The 19,296-nt window shown below is 41.1% G+C and overlaps 1 protein-coding gene across 4 annotated transcripts in view; it reads left to right on the top strand.

Annotated features, from left to right (window-relative positions):
• Window positions 1-19,296, top strand: part of LOC123376726 (complement factor H-like) — a 116,092-nt gene that overhangs the window by 83,680 nt on the left and 13,116 nt on the right. For all 4 annotated transcript variants that reach the window (XM_045028974.1, XM_045028975.1, XM_045028973.1 and 1 more), the window contains 3 exons: window positions 8,876-9,049; window positions 11,875-12,081; window positions 14,126-14,302. In XM_045028974.1, the coding sequence (XP_044884909.1) occupies window positions 8,876-9,049; window positions 11,875-12,081; window positions 14,126-14,302 (558 nt within the window). The remainder of the gene's footprint in view (window positions 1-8,875; window positions 9,050-11,874; window positions 12,082-14,125; window positions 14,303-19,296) is intronic.

The raw sequence follows: 19,296 nt of genomic DNA, 5'->3' as shown, positions 1-19,296 counted from the left end.
GTACATACCAGAAGACAGAAGAGCACAATTCAAATCAGTCCTGGTCAAGGGACAAGTGTCACCAGGATGGCCCTACAGGCTTCCCTGGATATCGCTGATACTGCAGCCCGTGCCATGGCTATAGTGATAGTGATATGCAGAGCCTCATGTCTGCTATCGTCTGGCATACCAAAAGAACTCCAACTAAAGGTTGAGGACCTACTTTTCAATTAGAACAAACTGTTTTTGGCAAAAACTGATGAAGTCCTACACACCATGAAGAAGAGACCCTTAATACACTTGGCATATGTACACTGCCCCCAAAAAGGAAGCGATACCAACCATACCAGCGAAACAGGGATACTCAATACACTTGCCCTCACAGCTCACAGGTGATTCCTGTGATTCACAGTGGGACACGACCACTATCAATACAGAGTGCTCCCATTTGGACTCTACACTGCACCGAGAGTGTTCTCCAAAACCCTTGCAGCAGTCACAGCTCACCTGCTCAAACAAGGGATCATAATTTTCCCTTACGTAGACAATTGCCTTATGAAAGTATAATCATACATAGAGACAGCAAAATCACATGACTGACCATCAACCTCTTCCAAAAACTGGGGTTGCACATAAACTTTCAGGAGTTCACATTGATACCCACACAACAACTAGAATTCATCGGGGCACACTTAGACTCAACTCAAGCCACAGCCTCACTACTGCATGCCAGATTCTTAACCATCAAACATCTCATAGACACCATGTCCATGTCCATCTGTCCACGAATCGAGGCACGGACATGCCTACTATTACTAGGACACATGGCCATCAGCATGTTTGTGGTAAAACACGCTAGATTACACATGCAGGGTCTTCAGAGGTGGCTGTGTTCAGTATAAACCCACCAAACACAGCCTCAACATGATGTTAACACCACCGACCAAGGTTCTAGCATCCCTATAATGGTGGACAAGACCGGAGAACATCTGCATAGGTGTTCCCTTTCACCACAGACCTCCTTCAATCATGATCACAACAGATGCCTGCTCACGGAGCTTGGGGGCACACCTGGACCACCAAATGATGATATAAGGCAGGTGGTCGACACTGGAAACACACCTTCACATAAACCTGCTAGAACTCAGAGCAGTAAGATACACCTAGCTTCGCTTCCTATCACTCATAAGAAACAAATCAATTTGAGTGATGACAGACAATGTTGCATGCATGTTCTACATCAACAGACAAAGGTGGGGGAGAGGATTTGTTTCCCTATGCACTGAAGCCATGAGACTATGGAAATGGTGTATTCAGCACCACATCGACATTTCAGCTTCTTACCTACCAGGATGCAAAAGCACCACCGCTGACACATTAATCAGACAATTCTCACAAGCGCACAAATGGGAACTGAACCCTATGGTCTTACAATGGATATTCTATCAATGGGGGTTCCCATCGATCGACTTATTCACCCCAGCACACAACCACAAATGCCTGCTATTTTGTTCCAGGGTGGGACTTGGTCTCCAGTCCCTGGGGAATGCTTTCTTAATCCGATGGGACAAGACACTTATGTATGCATTCCCACAGATCCCACTAATACACAGAGTCCTACGCAAGACCAGGGAAGACAAAGCCAAGATCATCTTGTTTGCCTGATCATAGCCCAGACAGATTTGGTACCCTTACCTGCTGAGTATGGCAATCCATCCTCCACAAATTCTTCCAATGAGGCCAAACCTCCTGTCACAGGCTGACGGTCAGATCTTCCACCCACAACTGGAGAAGCTCCATGTGAAATTGTGGCTCCTCCATGGTTCTAATCACATGAGTTAACTTGTTCAGAGCAGGTCAAACATGTGTTATTGAACATGCAATACTTACCTACAAAAGTGGAAATGTTTTTCCACGTGGTGCCTATATAAATGACTTACTCCCTGCACTATGCCCCTTCCACTGGTGCTAGACTGCCTTCTAGAGCTAAAGAATTCAGGGTTATCACTGAGCTCTCCCGAGTACATCTCATGGCGATTTACACCTTCCATAACAAAATCGATGGATTCTTGATGTTTACACATCCAACTACAAAATGCTTTCTTGCAGGACTCCAGAACATTTACCCTGAAGTACATCCTCTGACACCCACGGGAGATCTGAACTTAGTCCTCAGGGAACTCATTAGACCCTCCACCCCTTCAAACTCCTAACCATCTGCTCCTCACTACATCCATTCTAACCTGGGCTAAAATTCCTTCCCTACCCCACATACGGTGATCAGCGAGACCCTGAGCATCTGAGCAAGAACCAGTCAGCAAAGAGAGAGCATGTGAGCAAGAACCAGTCAGCAAAGAGAGAATGCTCAGTGCCACCTCAAAGCCCTGGCCCCACTCCCACCAATATCCCACCTCCAGCCATGGTCATCGCCTGATGCTTTAGCGGACAGTGAAAACACCTTCCCAGAATACAGTGGGAGAGGGGGGCAAAAATCCCTCCCGGACCTCTGACAGTGGCTGGCTGAACCCCTGGAGCATGAGCTTCTGGAACATGGGACTTAAACCAGAAGTGAGCTCAGAGGGTTGTTGAGACCTGCCCCCTACCATCAGAAGCAACCCCGTCTTAAAATTGCACTAAAAAGTTTGTCCAGATCTCTGGTAAAACTAAGGAAGTTGTTTGTTTGTCTATTTGGAAGCTATTTCAGAACTGCACCCCTCTGATGGTTAGAAACTTTCCTCTAATGTTCAGCCTGAATTTGTTCATGGCAAGATTTACATCCACCACTACATGTCCCATCATTGTCATGTAGCTTAAATAGTTTTTCACCATCCCTGGGAATTACCCCCGTAATGAATTGATAGAGAGCAACCATTTCTCCCTCTAACCTCTTTTTGTGAAACTAAACACACCAAACCCTTCCAGTCTTTTCTCATAAGATAGGCCCTCCATTCCCCTGATCATCCTAATAGCTTTTCTCTATACCCGTTTCAGTTTAAATTAGTCTTTCTTGAACATGGGTGGCCAGAATTGTACACAATAATCCAACTGAGGTCTTACACTTTATTCCTACTGGAAATGCTTTAATGTGTACATTTTAAGATCATATTTGCCATTTTCACAGCTGCATCACATTGGTGGCTCATCATCATCCTGTGATAAATCTACACAGTAGGTCTTTATTCTCCTTTGTTGCTTCCAACTGATGTGAGCCCCCAGCTTGTAGCAGAAATTCTTATTACTATGTGCATGACCTTGAACTTTGTACTATTGAATTTTATCCCATTTCTGTCACTCCAGTCTTCAAGGTCATCCAGGTCTTCCTGTATAATGTTTCTATCCTCCTCTGTATTGATGATGCCTCCCAAGTTGGTATCATTAGCAAATTTCATTAGCACACTTGACTTTTTGTGCCAAGGTCATTAATCAAAATATTGAATAATATTAGTTGCCAGATGGAGCCATGAGTAGCTCCTCTAGTAACCTCCTTCCAGTCCATTAATTCACCTTTCAGAATAACCCATTACCTTCTCCCCTTTAGCCAATTTCTTACCCACTTTGCAATACTTGTACTAATCCCCATCTTCCCTAATTTAACAAATTTCTCCTGAGGCTCTGTGTCAAAATGCTTTATTGAAGTCCACGTATATTAGATCTACTGCACTTCCCTTCTCTAAAAAATCAATTATTTTCTCAAAGAAGGAACTCAATTTCTTGCATTTATTCTTGCTATGCCCCTGTGAAGTAGGGAAGTCCCAGTATCCCCATGCTGCAGATGCAGGATTGAAGCACTGAGATAATGGCCTCAGCTCACACAGAAAGTCTGTGCCAGAATAAGGATGTGAATCCGAGGGCTAGTCTACACTGGCAATGCTAAAGTGCTGCCGCGGCAGCGCTTTCAAGGCAATGCTTTAATGTGTCTCGTGTGGTCTCAGTGCAGCGCTGGGAGAGAGCTCTCCTGGCACTCTAAAAATCCACCTCAGCGAGGGGCATGGCTCCCAGCACTGGCACTTTACAGCTGCAACTTGCTGTACTCAGGGGAGTGTTTTTTTCACACCCCTGAGCAAGAAAGTTGCAACACTGTTAATTGCCAGTGTAGACAAGACCCAAGTCTCCCAAGACCTAGGCTAGCACACTAAGCACTGGACCATCCTTCCTCTGTGGAATCTTAATTCACCCCCTTGGGATACAGTAATTAGTATATGATTACATACCATCCATTCTGTGTACTGAATGAGGTAGGGGTCATATGAAAAAAAAACAGGTGTGTCGATTAATCACAGTTAACTCACGCAATTAACACAAATTAATTTCAATTAAAAAATTATCTTGATTTAATTACAGTTTTAATCACACTGTTAAATAATAGAATACCAATTCATCACTGTTTCTGTAACATATTTTGTTTTTTACAGGTCAGGGTTGTTAGCCCTGTGCCTAACCCCCAATCTGGAGAACCAGGGTATCTGTTTTGTCTGGCCCCTCCCCCGTAGACCAATCCAGCATGGTTGAACCTACCAGAAGCAAAAATCCCCCCACCGATACACACTCTGGGGATCGTTAGAGCATGCAATCTGTTCCACCATGACAAGGCAGGGATACCAGAGAACAGAGAATACTAATTGAAATGTATTAAATATTTTTGGATGTTTTTCTCCATTTTCAAATACACTGATTTCAATTACAACACGATATACAAAGTTGACAGTGCTCACTTTATATTAGTTTTATTATATTACAAATATTTTCACTGTATAAAATAGCAAACAAATAGTATTTTTCAATTCACCTCATACAAGTACAGTAGTGCCATCTCTTTATCATGTACATGCCCCTTACAAATATAGATTTTTTTTTGTTACATAACTGCACTCAAAAACAAAACAATGTAAAACTTTAGCACCTACAAGTCCACTTAGTCCTACTTCTTGTTCAGCCAATCGCTAAGACAAACAAGTTTGTTTACATTTGCAGGAGATAATGTTGCCCACTTCTTATTTATAATGTCACCTGAAAATGAGAATAGGCATTTGCATGGCACTTTTGTAGCCAGCACTGCAAGGTATTTATTTGCCAGTTATGCTAAACGTTCATATGCCCCTTTGTGCTTCGGCCACCATTCCAGAGGATATGCTTCCATGCTGATAATGCTCATTAAAAAAAGAATACATTAATTAAGTTTGTGACTGAACTCCTTGGGGGAGGATTGCATGTCTCCTATTCTGCTTTACCCACATTCTGCCATATATTTCATGTCATAGCACTCTTGGATGATGACCCAGGACATGTTCGTTTTAAGAACTTTCACTGCAGATTTGATAAAACACAAAGAAGGTACCAATGTGAGATTTCTAAAGATAGCTAGATCACTCGACCCAAGGTTTAAGAATCTGAAGAGCCTTCCAAAATCTGAGTGGGACTGAGGTATAGATCATGTCATAGAAGTCTTAAAAGAGCAACATTCTGATGTGGAAGTCACAGAAACCAACCCACTAAAAAAGAAAAACAACCTTCTGCAGGTGGCATCTGACTCAGATGATGAAAATTAACATGCGTCGGTCTGCTCTGCTTTGGATCATTATCAGTCAGAACCCATTATCATCATGGACTCATGTCCTCTGCAGTGGTGGTTGAAGCATGAAAGGACAAATGAATTTTTAGTGCATCTGGCACATAAATATCTTGCAACACCAGCCATTCACAGGCCATGTGAATGCCTTTTCTCACTTTCAGGTGATATTTTAAACAAGAAGCGGCAGCATTAAGTCCTGAAAATGTAAACAAGCTTTGTCTGAGCAATTGGCTGAACAAGAAGTAGGACTGAGTGGACGTGTAGGCTCTAAAATTATACCTGGTTTTATTTTTAATGCAGTTATTTTTGGACATAATTCTACATTTGTAAGTTCAACTTTCATGATAGAAATTGCACTATAGTACTTATATTTGGTGAATTGAAAAATATTTTACCTTTTTTTTAACAGTGCAAATATATGTAATGAAAAATAATAATATACAGTGAGCACTGTACATTTTGTATTCTGTGTCACTGAAATCAATATATTTGAAAATGTAGAAAACATACAAAAATATTTAAATGGTATTCAATTATTGTTTAACAGTGCAATTAATCACACAATTAATCGTGATGTTTTTTATCACAATTAATTTTTTTTAGTGGCTTGACAGCTCTAGAAAAAAATACTCTGTGCTTATGTAATTAAAGACAGTATCATAATACAAACACACAAGGTGTCTGAATCAAAGTTGCACAGGCAACAGGTATTTTTAGTTCTGGCATTTACTAACTCTTGAGTACTTGACTTTTGCAACCTGAATATTCCTTTTACACTTTGCTTTTGTGGTGTGTGTGTGTGTATTTCTGATGGATCTTAGTTTTCGATTAAAATCTGCTAAAGACTAGGATTCCTTTTTCTCCAGAGGCCACACTACAGAGTAAACTATGTGAATCCTTACACACACCTCCCTCCTTAAGAACTGGCGCCTCTGGCACTGACCCTCTCCCTCTTGTTTCCTCTTATCTCTCTTAACATCATGCATGCGGATCCCTGCATAGCTCAGCGCTGTGCCACAATAGACAATGTACATCTCTGGTATGACTGCCACACAGCATACTCTTGCACCTCCCCCAGTTTCCTCAGTGGAGTGACACTGGTTTCACCATTCAGGAAATAGGCTGGATTAGAGCCTTGAGCAGTTTATAGCATCTGAGGGTATGTCTACACTACAGGATTATTCTGATTTTACAGAAACTGGTATTTGGAAACAGATTGAGTGCACGCAGCCACACTAAGCACATTAATTCAGTGGTGTGCGTCCATGTACCGAGGCTAGCGTCGATTTCCAGAGCGTTGCACTGTGGGTAGCTATCCCATAGTTCCCGCAGTCTCCCCCGCCCATTGGAATTCTGGGTTGAGATCCCAATGCATGATGGGGCAAAAACAGTGTCATGAATGATTCTGGGTAAATGTCGTCAGTCAAAGCAACGGCAGACAATCATTTCGCGCCCTTTTCCCTGGATTGCCCTGGCAGACGTCATAGCACAGTAACCATGGAGCCCGTTTAGCCTTTTTTCACTGTCACCGTATATCTACTGGATGCTGCTGACAGACACGGTACTGCAGTGCTGCACAGCAGCATTCACTTGCCTTTGCAAGTTAGTAGAGATGGTTACCAGTCCTATTGTACTGTCTGCTGCTTTGGAAATTGGCAATGATGGTTACCAGTCCTGTTGTACCATCTGCTGCTGTCATGGGTGCCCCTGGCTGGCCTTTGTGAGGTCGGCTGGGGGTGAATGGAAAAAAATGGGAATGACTCCCCAGGTCATTCCCTTCTTTAAGTTTTGTCTAAAGGTAGAGTCAGTCCTGCCTAGAATATCGGGCAAGCCTACTAAAGAACCAGAGAAGCAAACGGCCATTCCGGGTCAGAGCCTCGGACATCGTGCTGAAATGATGAGCTGCATGCCGTTCTAGGGGGTGCCCCTGCAACAACGCCACCCATTGCTTCCCTCCTCCCACACCCCTCCTAGGCTACTGTGGCAGTTATCCCCCCATTTGTCTGATGATGTAATAAAGAATGCATGAATAAGAAACACTGACTTTATTGAGATAAAACGGGGGAGGCAGCCTCCAGCTGTTATGATATTCCAGGCAGGACTGAATCTCCATTGGGAAGGGGAGGGGATGCTGCTGTTTAGCGCTGCAGCACCATGTCTACCAGCAGCATCCAGTAGACATACAGTGACATTGAAAAAAGGTGAGAAATGATTTTTTCCCCTTTTTTCTTTCACCGGGGGGGGGGTGGCAGATTGACGACAGATACCCTGAACCACCCGCGACAATGTTTTTGACCCTTCAGGCAATGGGAGCTCAGCCAAGAATGCTAATGGTTTTCGGAGACTGTGGGAACTGTGGGATAGCTTGAGTCCTCATTCCCCCCTTCCTCCCTCCATAAGTGTCCATTTGATTCTTTGGCTTTCCTTTATGCTTGTCACACAGCACTGTGTTGAGTCCCTGCTGTGGCCTCCGTCTATTATAGCCTCGGAGATTTTTTCAAATGCTTTGGCATTTCCTCTTTTGAAATGGAGTTCGGATAGAAAAGATTCATCTCCCCATCCAGAGATCAGATTCAGTATCTCCTGTACGGTCCATGCTGGAGCTCTTTTTGGATTCTGGGACTGCATGGTCACTCGTGCTGATCGGCGCTTCATGCTGGGCAAACAGGAAATAAAATTCAAAAGTTTGCGGGGCTTTTCCTGTCTACCTGGCTAGTGCATCCGAGTTCAGATTGCTGTCCAGAGCGGTCACAATGATGCACTATGGGATAGTGCCCAGAGGCCAATACCGTCGAATTGTGGCCACACTAACCCTAATCCGAAATAGCAATAACGATTTCAGTGCTACTCCCCTCGTCAGGGAGGATTACAGATACCGGTATTAAGAGACCTTTATATCGATATAAAGGGCTTCGTTGTGTGGACGGGTGCAGGGTTAATGCAGTTTAACGCTGCTAAATTCGATATAAACTCGTAGTGTAGACCAGGCCTGAGTTAACTAGAAAAATAACTTCAATTACAATAAAGGTTTCTTTACTGTATGATGATGTGTTATGCTCTTGTTATGAAGCAGGAAGAAGAACTGCTCACAACGAGAGGCCATTACAAAATGTCTTATTTTAAGCCCACATTTATACTTCATTGACTATAATGCAGTTCTTTAAGTCAATGCAATATGATTATGATGCTAACTAAATGCTGAGAATAGCTAAGAAGGATCTGTGGACTGCACATGTTTTTATCTATTAACTGTTTTGGTTTGTAATGAACTTTTACATTTACCATTGTTTGAATCAAGAGATCTAACTGAAATATCTTTTGCTAAAGAAAGAAAATGCCCACCTCCACCTCAGCTTCCGGGTGCCATCAAGATCACAGAGACACGAAACTATGAGAGTGGTGAAAAAATAGCTTTTACGTGCCTAGAGCATTTTGAACACCAAGGAGTGAAAGAAATAATGTGTGAAAATGGGAAGTGGCAATCACCACCGCACTGTGTTGGTCAGTATGGGAGTTTATTTATATTTCTTTAGATGCATCAGTCAGGGGAAATGTACAAACAATATCAGTAACAGGACAACTGCCATGTCACTTTTAGTCCCTTACACATTGTGGTAGTTAGTGTTCATGTATTTTGTAAGAAGTCATTACCAATCGTTCTGTGCACAAAAGCACTGAAAAAAGTAATCAGACCTATAATACTAGACTAATGGGTTAAAGGATTTGAATCGTATGCCGTATGTTGTTAATGGGTTAAAAATTAACTAGGGTCTGAAAAATGAATATAGTAATGTCAAAAAGTACAATCTGATATCAGAACCTAATCATTTTTTTTATCCTACCACTAAGGGTGAAAGAAGGGACTATTAAAGCACAGATGAGACTCTCAATGTTTATTTAATAAAATTAAGTGCTGTGAAAAAACATATACAAATGTTGGTATGTTTTGTGTGTGTGTGTGTGTGTGTGTGTATACTGAGCCTCATATACATACACACAATATGTTGCAAAATCAAGCATTCAAAAATTAGGAAAAGCCATAATTAAGGCTGGCTGTGCAACTTTAATTTAACCCCCTTGTGTGTATTCATTATGTTAATTTTAATTACATGATCACACACAATTTTTTTTTCCACAGAATCTCTGCCTTATCCTGTGCAAAGGATGGTTGCTCACCTAATGAGCAGCCAATATTTTGTTTCATCCTCATTACCCAGTAGTCGACCAAGTGTTTATTTACTGCATGCTACTCAAATCTTGCTAGAAGTACACAGTTTTATATTTCCTCCTCGGCTTTTATGTGGTTCTTATCACTATATCTGCTGAATGCTTTGCAAATATGAATTAATTTATTTTCACAACACCCCTCTGAATTGTTTTGTGTATATGTGAGTGTATGTATGGCAGGAATTATGAAGATATAATTAGTGGCTAGATAATTAAGGCTGTGCATTATTTTTTGCAATTTAAACTGGTTTAAAATTCCTCTCTTTCAAAATTTAATTATTTTATTTAATCACAAAGTTTAATACCATGATTCTTCAGGGGAAAATGTATTTAATTTTATTTTATTTTTTGGTGGGGAGAGGGGAAAATATTTACTAACTTTTAGAGAGGGAACTTTTATATAATTTATTCTTTCTTTCAAAATTGTCCATGAGATTCTAAGCATCTTTTCAGGTCCCTGCAGCTAAAGGCTCACAGTCCCAACAAATTTCAAACCAGATGCACAATCTCAGAACATCAGGCATATGTCAGTTTTCGGGGTTGTTGTTGTTTTTTTTGGGTTTTTTTTTAAGTTAAACTTGAAAAGTTATTCTCTTATTCCTCACAAATTAAAGTAACTTTCTGGCTTGGAAGGAACTGAAGATACAAAACAGCTAATGCCATTCTCCAGCGCAGCCATCCTGAGCTCACTAGCCTTCCTGCTTTCTTTCAAAAACTCTTCTTGAGATTTCTCTTTCTCTTGGAAATTTGAGTATTCTGAAGCCACGTGGACATCCCTACTGTTTCTTTTCATCCTGTTATTTCTTTTCTATGTACCTTAGGGACAAATGGTGTTTCTCCTGGTAACCAGCAGAACTTTAAAATTATTTCTAAAAATATTTTAACTGGCCAAAAATATAACTCCATTCAAGCTGATGTAGAAAGCCTCACAGATAGCATTGCTGTACATTAGTCAAAACCAATACTTCTATTGCAAGCTGATATGTTTACATATCAGTTTATAATTCATTGTCCATTGCTTCTGTGTAACACATATTATCTCCTTTAGAACTAGAGTTGCAATAGATCCCATCTATTTTCTGTTAATGAATCAGATTCAGATTCTCATCAGAATCCAACTGATTTTACTATATAATTCAGTTTTAGAGTGGCCCTTGCTGTCTGATAATGATCTCCTGACTTGGTCCTTTAAAACAAAGAATTGTGAAGAGTCAAAAATGGATCTAGCTTCTTCATAATATTATAGTGACACCATTTTCCATTTCTGCTAACCCATTCAGATTTATACTCCAGGATCAGATATGATCCCTAGCAGAACTCTCTGAGAAAAAATTGAATTTCCTCCTCTGTCCTGATTGATAATCAAACAGAATTTTGAATGGATTTAAGTGTCCCTCTCTTGTTAAACTCAATATAACTATCTAAATCCCATGTAATATGTTAATTCAGGAATACTTGGCAAACTCAACATAATTCACTGATACCAAACAAGTGCACACAGAATGACATGACTGAAATCTCTCATTCATCTAGAGTAACCTTAGGAGTAAAAGGTCTTTTGGCCCCCATTAGAACATACCTACCTGTTTCATCAGGGCTCAAAAGTGATCTAGGGGTTTTGATCCTCCTCATGCAGAGGTTGAATCTACATTATAATGTTTTATAGCTCTCCCCCAGGATTAGTGCATTTCCAGTAATTGAGCCTCTTCTGGTGTAGACTGGACTCTAGTATTTTTAGCATCAAATCATGAAACCGTTTACGTTACCATGCACTGTTGAAATTTCACTTATTCTGGAAAATGAGTATAAAAACTTTGGTGTAGACAAAGCATTAGTAATTGCACTGCTTGTAATGAATGAACCATGTTTAATAGACTATAGGCATTTAGTGGACCCCTGCAGTATGATCTAGAATCCACCTATTATTTGGTGCTTGAGGCAATGGGGAATCATGTTTAGGGTGGGTGAATCTAGAATGTTCTCCAGCCTTAAAAAATCACCACAATTTATTTTCACTGCAGTTCACTGTTACTTTCTCTTTAAGGTTTAGACTATATGTGCAATTGACATACTAATTTTATTTTTTTCCAAAACATTAGAAAAATTATGTTTCCAGCCACCTTCCATAGCAAATGGTGAGATTCTCAGTCTAGAAAATCAGAACTTAAGACAGGAGCAATCAGCACCAGTGACTTATCGGAATGGTACCATGTTAACGTACAGTTGCAACTCTGGCTTCATGTTACGTGGACCACCTGAGATCATTTGTAAGGCTGGAAGATGGACCACAGCTCCTACATGTGTTGGTAATTACATTGTGTAGAATTTTCAAAAGCAGTTCATTTAGTGGAGAGGACAATAAGTTTCAACTGGAGGCTAAATTATAGGAAAGAACTATTCTGTAAGTAACCCTTCTGGCAGGTGGCGCCAGCAGCAACAAAGGCCTGGTTCAGTATCCAGGGGTTCCTTTTCAACAATACAACACAAAACCGGCTCGAGCCTCCACCTAGTGACCTGGGACAATTACACCCCACCCCCTGGGTGCCCCTAAATGGCAATATTTCCCCTCTCACAAGCACAGAGTCTGAGTGTAGCAAAAACTTTTAACAGAAGGAGGGAAGTAACTCAGCGTTAATTTGGGAAAACACCACAACCAGGATTCATAAATACAAACCATGAGAAAAAGACGCACCCCCAAGTAAGTTGGGCAGTGTCCATTTCCCCTCAGAGTCTTAAGTCCAGCAACCCCAAAAGACCCTTCAATATTCCATCCCTTCTCTGTACCCCACTCTCAGTTGCTGTCCTTGGCTGGTGCAGCCCCAGAGTTCAGAGGTTCATCTGCAGAGTTCACCTCTCACCCTATGTGGAAGGCAAGGCGGGGTAAAGAGGCACCTTACAAGCTGTATTGTTCAAGCACTTGGTCATCACCTGAACAGCTGTTTGCCACACCTCTGCTCTGCTCTGGCTCTCTCCACAAGATTCTCTGCTGGCCACTTGCCACACCTCTCCACCAGCTGCCCCCACACACTTAAGACATCTTTCAGTGATTTCAACTGTTAGTGGGGAAGCCTCACTGCTAGTGCATAGAGGGCAGTCTCTTGCAATAGAAACACTATCCCAAAGTAGGTCTAATACTTAGATCTAAGTATCACTGATTTCAGCTCTGCATCATGTAACAAAACTTTCAGTTGATTCTAAATTAGTTCTTTCATTATACCCTGGAGAGAGAAAGGATCAAATAGTGTCTAGGAACCTTAAACAGGTACAAGTTTACCAGGTACAAGTGTCTGTCCCCACCCTTTCTTAACTCATTGGGCTTTGGAACCCATGTCTCCTGCCTAGCGAGTGGCATTCAGTTGAGGGTGAGTCCCTCCATTGGGGTATGCCAGGTATAGTTCTGCTGCCCTCTGTTCACACAACAAGGATAACATCCCTTTATTACTGCTTCCCCAATAACAAGGAGACTGGGGATCCAACACCAGCCACAAGTGATCATTTGGGCAAGCAATCCCATCATGCTGAGTACCTACGCAGGGAGGGTGTGTTCATGCAAATGAGATCAGCTTCTGAAGTCTTTTTCCACAGCTTGCCACTAGACGTCAGGGGAGAGCTTGTTCAGACTGCTTACATATATATTTGTTCAAATTGCTGTAAAAGCTTATTTTTCTTGCTGAGCGTCTTTAGAAAGCTTCTGATGTGTGACAGCTTCAGGATTTCTGGTTAATTGGTTGTTTTCTGTTTGTTTTGAGTAGTTTTAGTTTTTAAAAGCTCCCAACTAGGACTCAAGAGGTCTTCATTCAGTTCCTGGCTGAAATGCACAAACTCCCTTTATAGTCTTGGACAAGTCATTTTATCTCTGTGTCTCAGCTTCCCATCTGTAAAATGAGGATAATAGTATTCTCTATTTGATAGTGGGGTTGTGAGGATAAATCCATTAATAGTTGTGAGGCACTTACCTATTATAGTAACAGGGGCCATATCAAGTTCCTACATGGACAGTGTATTTTCATCAAAGTTCTGTTGAAGGAAGCAGACACACCACTGTATGAGGTGTCCAGAAGAAGAAGAGCAGCTGCAATTATTGGTCTCAGACAGAGGCACAAACTAAATTTCATTAGTAACTGAACTCCTAGTGTATTTAGGGCTAGTGTTTATTTAATTTTCAGATGGATTTTTAACAGGGCTCATGTTGCAAGTTTCATCGCCCACCAACAACTTAGTGCATGTGTTTAGGTTCTGGATGAAACCTTTATTTAAAATTAGGCATCCATATAAAGAGTTACAAAGGGCTTAAGTAAAAAAGGTGGTTTGTGGGGGGGTTACACTCATTTTGATCTTGTGTCTTTTCAGAAATGCCATGTACAGGTGTTCCAAATATTATCAATGCTCAGACTGAAAGCACAGTGAAGCATAGTTATAAGCCTGGTGAAACAGTACGTTATCAATGCCATCGTGGTTTTACCATCAGTGGACCATCAGAAGTTACGTGTAAAGCAGGGAAGTGGTCCACACAACCTGTATGTGAAGGTACAGTGAATATTTTGATCTAACTTTATAGAATCTAGTTACTCATTTTTTTTATTACTATTATCATTATGGGCACTCAGAGACCACCTGGATGGGTCAGGCAGATAGAATAAATTACAGAATGCTGATGCAGAAACAATAAGTAGCCAAATCATGTACTGATAATTTCAAATACAGAGGGGATTGAGAGGAATCAGTGTTTGCCAAAAGGGGGCAGGGAAGGAAATGGTAGAACAATAAATCTTTTTTGCAAGCTGCTAAGAATAGAAATTTAAAATAAATTTAAAAAATATAAAATCTGTGCTCACTCTCTTCCATTTTAATTTGTTACAATTCACAGATGTACATGTCAGTATACAGAGCTCAGTTCAGCAGTCATTTCTCTCCTTTAAATCATTAAAGGCAATGGGTGTTTTGTCTGGAAATCAGAGCCTTCTTCATGTCCGACTCTGGGTCCTGCTACTCAAGCAGTCAGGGATTTAAAGGCATTGCTGATCGAGAAAGACAGATGGCTTATTACAGCATCAAGAGCCATGTTATCAGCCCTGACTGTGTCAATTCTGAAGAAGGTGGTAAGGGAGAAGATGATCTCTGTTAGCAGTGCCAGATCTCATAGATCAGAGTTTTCAGATTTGTCTGATTCTGACAGTGCCTCTATATAGCTCTGGCTCTGAAATCCAGGCCAGTCTAATTTCAGCTTCAAGGACCAAGTGGGTGGATCTGAGTATTTCACCAGATCCTGTGTCATTCAGATCTTCCACTCTGACTTCGACACCTGCTCCAATTTCAGGTCCATCTTTGGATCCAAAGAGGACTTTTACTTCAGTGACTGCTGTACAATCATTCAGTTATAAACACGCCTCAGCTCTAAGTGAGAAACAAAGGGTATTGAGGAAGGCACTTTTCACCAATTCCAAGGTCTGGATCATCTTCATCTGAAAAAAGAAAGGCAGAAATTATTAGTTTCTCTCTTGATCCATCTCTACCTCCTTCTCCTCCTCAGCCTCCTACATGGTATCCACAAACAGCTTTCTCTCGATTTATTTCTCTCCACCCTCCAGGTCCATTGCTGTCTCCATTACACTCCATCACACATTCAAAATCAATTCCATTATTTATATGAATATAGAGGAAGAATAAAGAGAACTGTTTCTTCCCAGTTTGTGCCTCCTCCTGTGGATATGTTCTCAATACAAGTTGCTGTGGAGACTGGCAGCATGAGGCTCCATGGCCTTATTAAGTGCTGATGCTGTAACTTTATAGCTGTTCTCCATATGGATGGAGATACAATGACTCACCTATAAAGGATCTGGCTGCAGAGAATCCTTGCGTCTGGTTACAGTGGATCTGCCTGCATCTCAGACAGATACTCAGTCTGCTGCCTGATACTCTGTCTGAAGAAGATGAGGAGATCAGTCCTCTTTTTAAATAAAAACGTGCTGACACAGACTACTCTTCTGATTTGTCGCCAGATGAGAATGTCGGGGAGAATTCTACCTCTTCCCCTTCTCATGGCAGCAGAGTTTCATGACCTGATGGATCACATGGTGTCCAAGTTGAACTTATATTCCATAGCCATGGAAGAAACCTCCCCTCTAGTGTTTGGAGGAAGCTTTTGGTGCCAACTCCAAGAGTAGGATGTCACTACCAATTCTTAATGTTCTGCTGTAGCCTGCTAAGATTATTTGTTCCACTTCTGCCTCTTGCTCATTTCCAAGAAGAAAGTCAAATTATATAAGATAATCAGGATGAGGTGTTTTCATATTTTCACACACATCCTCTATCTAATTCACTGGTGGTGGCTACTGCCATTAGCAGTTTGAGGTCTGGACAAGCATATTTCACTCTTGCTGACTGGGGGCGGGAAATTGATTCCTTGGGAAGAAAGGAGTTTTCTTCTTCCTTTCTTAGGCCTGGTCTACACTAGGGGGCGGTGTCGAACTAAGGTATGCAAGTTCAGCTATGGGAATAGCGTAGCTGAACTCGAACTACCTTAGTTCGAACTACTCACCCGTCCAGACGCCACGGGATCAAAGTCCGCAGCTCCCCCGTCGACTCTGCCACTGCCGTTCGCGGTGGTGGAGTTCCGGAGTCGACGGGAGCACGTTCGGAGTTCAAACTATCGCGTCTAGATTAGACGCAATAGTTCGAACTCCGAGAAGTCAAACTCTATGTGTCGACCCGGCAGGTAAGTGTAGACCTACCCTTAGTCTTAGGGTGGAAAGCTATCAAGCAGTTATAGCCTGCTATCAGTTCCACCTATGGGAAAAGATTGTTTCTGCAGGATTTGCCAGATGACAAACAGAATTTGCCAAATGAAATCCTAATGGAGGGTCAAAATGTAGCAAAACACACATTCAGGGCCTTCTTTAACGCTTCAGACTCTTCTGCCAGAGCATTGGCTTCTGAAGTTACTCTGAGGACATATGCTTGTGTTTGCTTTTTTACTCTGGCTCTCAATACTAGAATAAAGGTAGAGGAAGTCCCCTTCGAAAGAGATGGTCCTTTAAGTAAAAATAATGACATGTTGCTCGGTAAACTGAAGGAGACAAGAATGACAGCCTGCTCTTTGTGTTTGTGTTTGTTTTCTTCTATTAAGATTATACTTTCTACTCCTTCTTTCCATAATCAGAGACATTATTATCCACAATCTTCTTTGGCTTATTTCTCGTCAAATCAAAGATGTCGGCAATGACACCAGCGGGCTACATTTTTCCAGAGGTAACACAAGAAGAAGTTTTTCAAATTGAGGCCTAAATCAAAATAATCTGCTTCTTCCCTGTCATCTTCGTTGAACACCAGGCTTCCACTTTGATGTGATGATAAAAAGTAGAAAATGAAATTGCAATGACTCGTCCCTTCCTCTTATGGAGAGAGGCTAACCCATCATTTCAGTAAATGAAGGCTTAGTACATTAGATAAATGGGTCATAGAAATTAGAGAGAAGGGCTATGCCATTCGGTTAGAGAAATTAACCCCTTCAAGTGCCCCATCATCCCTTTCCAGGGAACCATTTCACAAGGTTCTGCTACTTCCAGAAGTGTAGAAATTACTGCTTATATGTACTGCCAATAAGGTATCTGAACAGCAGAGAGATCAGGGGTTTTATTAAAGTACTTTCACATGCAGAAAAAAGAGTGGGATGTTTCATCCAATTTTAGATTTCAGAAATCTGAACAAGTAGATTTGGATGTTTTGGTTCCAAATATTAACTCTGGCTTCCATAATGCCTTCACTTTCAGCTATGGATTGGTTTGCGACCCTTGATTTAAAGAACAAATATTTTCATATTTCTATCTGACACAGTCATTGAAAGTATTTTCATTTCATGGTGGCAGGATGCCATTTCCCATACAAGATGTTTGCATTTGGCCAATCCACAGCACCAAGAGTATTTATAGCATCACATTTGAGAAAACAGGATATTTTTGTTTACATATTTGTATGATTGACTGTTGAAACATGGGGCTACATCTGAATGTCAAAAAGTCAAATCTCTACCTAACTCACATAATTTTATTTGTGTGCTCCTTAGTGCACACAGCAGCAGTGAAAAATCTTCTTACCAGAGAACAGATTTTTTTAAAAATAGCGCAATATGTTTTAAATATAAAATATGTCAAACTTAGAAAATAATTTTATTCCTGGGTCTCATGGTCATGACTACTTGTATGACTCCATTTGTGCATCTCAAAATAAGGCCAATGCAGCATTGGATGTCTCAGGTCTACAGGCCAAATCTGAACAGTGTTCTAACACTAGTCAGCCTGCCTTCAGGACTTGTGGTGGTGGTCAGTCATAGCAGTTATTCTCTTAGGAGTCCAGTTCAATTCCCCCTTCACCATCAGTGAGATAAAATTGAACCCTTGGCTGAGTATTTTTTATTTTTGATATCTTAAGGCAGCATTCATTATTGTCATGTCACCAGCCAGAAGGGTGAGTGAATTAAATGCCTTGATGGCTGATTCCCCCTTTAAGTCTTTTCATAAAGATAAGGTGATTCTTAGACTTGATCCCAGGCTTTTGTCAAAATGACTTTCTGAATTTCACATAAGTCAGACAATTAATTTCCTGACATTTTTCCCGGGCCGCATACTCAGAAGGGGAAATCTGTTTTACGTACTTTAGATTCACGAAGAGCTCTTGCATATTATTTAAATAGAACAAAAAGGTTTTGAAAATAATCTAGGTTGTTTGTGTTTTATGGTAAAAGCTTCATGCATCAGACCTTGTCTCTCTAGACTATTTCTAGAAGGATTTAATAATGAATTGTTGAATGTTACACATTAACAAATTCTTGTACCTCGCATACTTTGATCTCATTCTACCAGAGCTGTGGTAGAGTCCTTTGCTTGCCTTAAGCAAGTCCCTTTTCTTGCAACTGGCTATGTTTCAATGTGGACTTCTGTGCACACTTTTACTAATCATTATGTTCTCAATTTGACTTCTAGGGCAGATACTAGATTTGGTAGAGCAGTAGTCTGTGATGTCCTCCAGTTTATTTTCCTCATTGCTTTTCAAACTACCCATAAGTGGGGATATGCAGAGCCACTGGAAGGAGAAATGAAGGTTACTTACTTGTAAAACAGAGTTTTTTTAAATGGCTTTTCATATTCACACATCGCACCCACTTTCCCCTCTTTCTCAGGGTGCTTTTGGGCTGTATCTCTGGGTTGGCAGTGAAAAGAACTGAGGTGATAGAGTGTGCCCATGACCCATTATATTGCTTCATCCTCAGAATGTTCAGAGATGGAGAGGGAAGGTTTTAGAAGGAGTGTGCATAAGCATACTATTAAGCATAATTTCAACCATTAAGCATAATTAGGCAGCACAATACCCCAAATGTGTGAATCTCAAAGAGCTTTAATTACAAGCAAATAACCTCCTGTAACGATGTTGGTTCTGGCAGGACCCAACTGAGAATGCCAACTCAGGACAAATTGCTTAAAACAGGACAGTAGCAGCCCAAGGCTGGGTTTTTTCCACCTCTAAGG

Source organism: Mauremys mutica, chromosome 8 (genome assembly GCF_020497125.1).
Source record: "Mauremys mutica isolate MM-2020 ecotype Southern chromosome 8, ASM2049712v1, whole genome shotgun sequence".
Taxonomy (NCBI): Eukaryota; Metazoa; Chordata; order Testudines; family Geoemydidae; genus Mauremys; species Mauremys mutica.
Note: the sequence above shows the minus strand (reverse complement) of the source record. Positions and strands in the feature narration are given on the sequence as shown.